Source organism: Nematostella vectensis, chromosome 6 (assembly GCF_932526225.1).
Source record: "Nematostella vectensis chromosome 6, jaNemVect1.1, whole genome shotgun sequence".
Taxonomy (NCBI): Eukaryota; Metazoa; Cnidaria; class Anthozoa; order Actiniaria; family Edwardsiidae; genus Nematostella; species Nematostella vectensis.
In genome coordinates this window covers 5,074,101-5,080,404 of record NC_064039.1, presented here as the reverse complement: position 1 = coordinate 5,080,404, position 6,304 = coordinate 5,074,101, and the positions used below count along the sequence as shown (strand labels likewise).

Genomic DNA, 6,304 nt, shown 5'->3' with positions numbered 1-6,304 from the left:
CTGATTCCTCTGTATTGCTTAACTAAATTTATTACATTTTGATGTTATTTAAAAAATGATGAGAAAATGTGTAGTGCTTCAGTAGCTTTGGAACAAGGTAGGAATAAAAAGGCTTATATACAATGATAAATTTAGGTTAAGGCTAAAAGCATACAACGGCATAAAGTGCATCACTGCAATTTTATTTTTCACACCAGTTGTTTTAAACAATTGGTACACAATATAATAACAAACCGATTAAAAAGTTCCAGACCCTGTTAAAGATAATATAGCCATGTCACAGATAGATATCTTGAAAACCATCTATGGTTTATTTGGCAATAACAGCAGGGTTGAAATACCATACACTACAGTACCAAACCAATGCCTGGGGGGTGGGGATGGGGGCTCATCTTGTACTGCCTCTTGCTGTGCTACTACTTCTGGTTCTGGTTTGTTCACTTGCGTGCTCCCTCGCTTGCCAGGGTCATGCTTAGAACCCTTCTCTGATGCCAGGTCCGCCTCAGGCTCTGGAGGCTTGGGGAACTCAATTAGGGAGCGCACTGCTTGTCCAGTGGTTCGACCCTCTTCCAGAAGAACTAAAAAATAAAGAAAATTTATCACTGTAAGCTTATACAACAAAAGCCATCATGAATCTATAGTATGTAGCAGGTGCTGAGGAGCCCAGACATCTGCAGGAAAAGACTTACCAAAGAAGAATTTATTGATTTTATCTTTGTTGTCTTCAAACTGGCAGTTCCAGGCATTGGCCACCACGCACCCCGCCCCGGCCATGGAGAACAGCATAGCGGTCTCTAGTGGACGTTCCAAGCACAGCTCGCTCACACTACGGGGAAAATGTTATCAGAGGTATAAGGATCTCAGAGTTGGCAAAGGGACCGTTAAGGAGGCAGGTCATTTGTGTACCAATTTTGCAGTGACATGACACTAGTTGTGGTGTCAGTACTGCCTCCATGGAATAAGGAGGACACGACTTGTACTGCACATCCTTTATGTGGAAACCAATCATTGGGAGTTGATCATTCAAATTTTAATCGATCATTCAAATTGCGTTCATCTCACTGAAGTGTTGGCTAAACTAAGATACATGTGATGCATACACACCTCTTAGTCGAATCTTCGCGGCCTTGCCTTTGGAAGCTTTGGCTCGTCTGTGCCCTGTCCATCAGGAAAACTACTTGGCAATCTGAGAACGTTAAAAATACAATTTAAGTTCATGTTGATTCTCACCAGGACGCAAGCACACCACTGCACAAGTTGGCTTATGGGGACTGCTTGACGAGCTCCATTTGACGTCACGACTCGATAACTAGGCTGTCCGCTCGAGTACTTACCGGATATGTTCATTGGAGCAAGCATCTGCGGCGGTAATGTCCCGAGACAACGTTCTGTGCCATAGAAGAGGAACCCTGTGCTCTCGTTCAAAAGACGCTGAAACTCCCCCACACTAGACAGCGAAAAAGAAAATTGACTTAATGGCAAGCTAAGGTGTGTCCATTGCTAGGCTGGGACGGCGAGACGAGGGCTGGTCAGCTAGGGCAGGGTCGATACCCTAGTTTACCTTGGCAATTGGTGATACACACGAACTTGGCCGGACAGTCAAGCTGGTTTGGGTCAATACCCTAAGTTATCTTAGCAGATGATAAAAGCCTGTGCACTTGGCCGTGAAAAATCCTCTTGGGTCGATACCCATCAACTTGACCGTGAAATCAAACCTTCTTGGGTTAATGTTGCAGTTTCCCTTGTCAAATGATAAAAGTCTGCCCAATAGGGGGTGAAAAGCCTGCTTGGATTAATAACCTAGTTTACCTTGGCAGATGATAAATGCCTGTCCCTTGGCCGTGAAAGTCGAGCAATGCTTGGATTATTACCCTAGTCTTACCTTGGCAGATGATCGGTGCCCATAGTACCCGCCCACTTGGCCGCGAAAGTCTTGTATTTGGCGATAACCTCGGTCATTACGCGGGCTGGACTATCCGGAGAACCTGGACATGATTGAGAATCTATCAGATAATCTGTACATACAACCTCTACAACCGACAAACAGGTAAATGCAGCAGAACAAATCGAAGTAGTAAAGTTGGGGTTACACTTCACAAACGTTTAAATCAAATAAACGAAGAAACCACCACAAGGTTAGCGTACGACATGAGCCAGCATTCAGCGGCATGTTGCAGTTTCTGGCGCACGGTAACTTCAGCACAAATCATTCTCAGTGATAACACATCGCATTACCCACCTTGATCAGCATTATCATTATACGGGTCAACAATATCTGTGTTTATATAGTAAAGGATACAAAATAAAAACTTTTTTAATGAATTGATTCATGTACAGATTCGACATATTGCACGTAGTGTATTGGGGTCTCCACCCCTGCTGGCAAACATTACACAAGGATACACCGTATTCCGTTGACATCTACGATAGGTCCCTCCTTTGGGATAGCGGATCCAAGCTCCTTGCCTCCCTGAAACAGGCAACATTCATGTATCTTTATGCCTTTTACGCGGATACACGTGCGAATACACACGCTCAAACCCCGGCAAACAGCCACAAAAGCAAAGCTGATGTGTTTGTTGGTAATTTGCCAACATTTTCATCGCCTTCTGGTCGGCGTAGCAAGGCGAAGCCAGCAATACTGATGTTGGCGCTGTTTGCACCGGGCTCAATAAATGTTTGTGACCTTAAAGAACTTCATATGGCGAGAGTTCTCCACCGGTCCATCGAAAACTCGATAGAAGTGCTGGGGTCAGGCTATAAAAATACGAGAACCATGTTGTTACCAAGCATAGTTGTAGGTTTTGAATACCTTTTTGTCGCTAGGTTTTGACTTGGCGGTCGACGGTTTGTCCGATTTTTTGTCGTTTTTCTTTGCTCCTCCCTTTCTGGCATCGCCCTTGCCATCTCCGTCTAAAAGAAATTTATTTATTGGTTAAAGTCTGAATTTATTCATACTAGTTAAAGTCTAAATCCATTTATTAGTATTGAAGTCTTCATCTAGCTGGTGCTACGTCAAGTTTCACATACCTTCGCTCTGATGAAGCCTGTGGTACAGAAACTGCAGCGAGAAGTCCCGTGAAAGCGAGGTGACTCGAGGGATCATGAATGTTGTCAATGCTTCAAGAGGGAGTCGTAAAAGCTGGTCATCCGCAAGAAGCACCACGGCGTCTGAGATGGTTTCGGGGCTGCAAAGTAAAACAACATTTGACAGTGAAGATAACGCTATAGATATGCAAAGCTCCAAGTGCTAAGTTGAAGTGCAGTTGCAGGACACTAGAAATGGAGTAGCGCACAGAAAAAAGGTACTAGAAAGCATCTAGAACATCGAAGGCGTATTGGAGTAGAGGTTACGATGCTTAGTGTTTGCGTCTCACTTGTGATAGACCTAGTCAGTTGTGGTATAGCACCGAAGATGGTAACGGTGGCAGCTTCTTCAGCGACAGGTTATTTAAGACCAATGAGGGATGGAATCTTCGCCTTAACGATAATATCCGAGAGGGCGAGAAATAAAAAGGTCTCAAGATAGATAGTTTTTTTTTACTTTAAGCTGACACGAACCCGGGTTGAGCCTCTGATCGGAAGCATTGGTCACACAGTTGTCACAGGTTCGCTTCCATGTTCCAACGTGAGTTGAGTTAGTTGGTTTGTTTTATAGCCGAAGGTTTTTCTACATGTCTTCGGGTTTTTCCTCCCTTAATAGAACTATTAACCCAACAGTTAAAAAAAAGTTGTATTATGTGTTGTTCCCTTAGCATGCCGATATCCTATGTTGGGTGCTACTTTATACTCGTGCCGTTACTCGTATTAACCCGAGTCGGCAAGTCCAAGAAGATTGCTTCAATCAATAAATGAGCCCTTGGATGTTACTCACTTCAGTGCAGGCTGAAGCTTTGTCAAGACTGGATCGAGATAGGCTTCTACGGCTGCCACCACATCCTGGAAAAGAGACTAACAGAGATATCTCGAGTTAGAATTTGTTTATTTTTAGAGGTGTGTAAAAAAGAGTCTAACTGAGATGTATTGAGTTAGAATTCGTTCATGTCTAGATGTTTTTAGAGAAAAGACTAATTTAGACGTCTTCAGTTACAAGTAGTTCATGTCAAGAGGTGTGTAGAAAAGAGACCAACAGAGATATCTTGAGATAGAATTCGTTCATGTGTGGAGGTGTGTTACAAGGCCAAACTACCTGGAGTTGGGTCTCGCGGTTATTGATGCTCCAATCATCTGAGATCTGAAACAAATAAATACATGAATTATATGATGACGTTATCGCTGCTGCCAATTATCACAACATTTACCAAGGTGACGTCTAATACCTATGTCATACTATCCACCCAGCCTGTGTTATATGACGTCATAGCACGTCACATACCTGATGTTGAGCACTGTCGTCCTCTAGCCCTCCCATCATCTTGCGGTGCTGGTCACGTGTTATGACGTCATAGCACTACGTCACATACCTGATGTTGGGTAACGTCGTCCTTCAGCCCTCCCATCATCTGGCGGTGTTGTTCCCTTTGCTGCTGGAGATAGTTTTGTCGCATCAGCTCAGACGCTGTGTCCGCCTTGAAGTGTTCAAACATCTCGATCAAGCTGTCCAGGTCTTTCGCGTTCACTTCCGCACGAGTGACCAGTGCTTTCGCCGGAACTAAACCACGGAATACGATACATGCCTCAGTTCAGTAACTGATTACCAAGTAGCAAAGTTATTAAGGCATTCTTACGGCAGCATTAAGTCGTGACTTTAGTGGCAGAATCAAGACTTTTAACAAAATTGTTCTATCAAGCCACGCGGTAAGTGACGCGATACTATTGTTCACGGAGTCGTGTGTTGCGGATCACGTATAACATCACTAACATGGTAATATCAAGCCACTGTTAGGGTTAGGGTTAAGGTAATACATGTGACGCCATGTCTTACCGGGTACGGAGCCGGTCTGTTTACTGGGTTTTCCACTTGGAACTGATGATCTTCCTTTATCAAGCACAGCGCCGTACAGGAATCGTCTACAATATGACCAGCAATACAGAGTCACGCAAAACATCACGAACCATCATACCAGGACCTTCCCTGTCTTGTAATTTTTAAAGAAGCACGAATGAAATGTTAGAGACTGCATTGAGGAAGGCGCAGTAAAGGAAGAAGGGAGGGGCGGATAGGGGTGATCATACCTGTCCGGCGAGTGCTGTAACACTACGAACTGGAGATTGGTGACTGAAAACTCTTTAGTCAGCTCCAGATGATTTCTCATCACCGACAAACGACGCCAGGCCTGGAAAAAAAACGTTCCACCAAAGCTCATACGACAAGAACAAGCTATAAAACGTAGTAACTCCCTTGGCCGCCAAAAAGTGGGTTATTTCTTATCGAAATCCTTTATCCATACGATACCTTTGACTACGCACCGAGATGGTGTTGTAGACGTAAATACGCCGGTTGTGCTCACCTCAGTCGCCGAGATGGTGTGTGTTGGCGTAAACACACTGGATGTGCTCACCTCACAGTCGCCGAGATGTGTTAGACGTAAACACACTGGATGTGCTCACCTAACAGTCGCCGAGATGTGTGCGTTAGATGTAAACACACTGGATGTGCTCACCTAACAATCGCCGAGATGTGTGCGTTAGATGTAAACACACTGAATGTGCTCACCTCACAGTCGCCGAGATGATGTGTGTTAGACGTAAACACACTGGACGTGCTGTCAGTAAGGAAATCTACAGCGCTCAGAGCCCGCCTCTGACGAATCAGGGATGCCTGTCTCGACACCGCCGGGTCGGCCTGAGCTCGACACAGGACTTCTTCCAACTGGTGTGACATGTAGCAGCTCTGGAATATATAGGGTAATGAAGAAATGAACGACATTTAGGACAGTTATGGGAAAATGGGTGATGTCTAATCTGATAGAGCGCGGGGTACTGAGGTCGTGTGTCGGGGGGGGGGGGGGGGGCTAAGGGTGATGTCTCACCTGATACAGTGCAAAGTATTGTGGAAGGGAGGGAAGATAATGGAACTTGGGTGAGAGAGCGCGAGGCACTAGGGTAGTGGGTGTGGAGGGGTGAAAGGGAGAAGAGCTTAGGGTGACATCTCATCTGATAGAGTGCGAGGTACTAGGGTAGTGGGTGTGGAGGGTGATGAAAGGGTGGAGAGCTTAGGGTGGCATCTCATCTGATAGAGTGCGAGGTACTAGGGTAGTGGGTGTGTGGAGGGTGAAAGGGGGGAGAGCTTAGGGTGGCATCTCATCTGATAGAGTGCGAGGTACTAGGGTAGTTGGTGTGGAGGGTGAAAGGGAGGAGACCT

The 6,304-nt window shown here is 45.3% G+C and overlaps 1 protein-coding gene across 5 annotated transcripts in view; it reads right to left on the bottom strand.

Moving 5' to 3' along the window:
- Nucleotides 1-161: 161 nt before the first annotated feature.
- LOC5521400 (cilia- and flagella-associated protein 46) overlaps nucleotides 162-6,304 on the bottom strand; it is a 44,719-nt gene continuing 38,576 nt past the window's right edge. For all 5 annotated transcript variants that reach the window (XM_048729395.1, XM_048729396.1, XM_048729397.1 and 2 more), the window contains 15 exons: nucleotides 5,657-5,833; nucleotides 5,176-5,276; nucleotides 4,925-5,010; nucleotides 4,464-4,651; nucleotides 4,190-4,234; nucleotides 3,875-3,951; nucleotides 3,031-3,188; nucleotides 2,813-2,913; nucleotides 2,404-2,470; nucleotides 2,240-2,275; nucleotides 1,883-1,985; nucleotides 1,335-1,447; nucleotides 1,105-1,186; nucleotides 690-826; nucleotides 162-578 (listed from right to left, as the gene is read on the bottom strand). In XM_048729395.1, coding sequence (XP_048585352.1) covers nucleotides 304-578; nucleotides 690-826; nucleotides 1,105-1,186; nucleotides 1,335-1,447; nucleotides 1,883-1,985; nucleotides 2,240-2,275; nucleotides 2,404-2,470; nucleotides 2,813-2,913; nucleotides 3,031-3,188; nucleotides 3,875-3,951; nucleotides 4,190-4,234; nucleotides 4,464-4,651; nucleotides 4,925-5,010; nucleotides 5,176-5,276; nucleotides 5,657-5,833 — 1,746 coding nt within the window. In that variant the 3' untranslated portion in view covers nucleotides 162-303. The remainder of the gene's footprint in view (nucleotides 579-689; nucleotides 827-1,104; nucleotides 1,187-1,334; nucleotides 1,448-1,882; nucleotides 1,986-2,239; nucleotides 2,276-2,403; nucleotides 2,471-2,812; nucleotides 2,914-3,030; nucleotides 3,189-3,874; nucleotides 3,952-4,189; nucleotides 4,235-4,463; nucleotides 4,652-4,924; nucleotides 5,011-5,175; nucleotides 5,277-5,656; nucleotides 5,834-6,304) is intronic.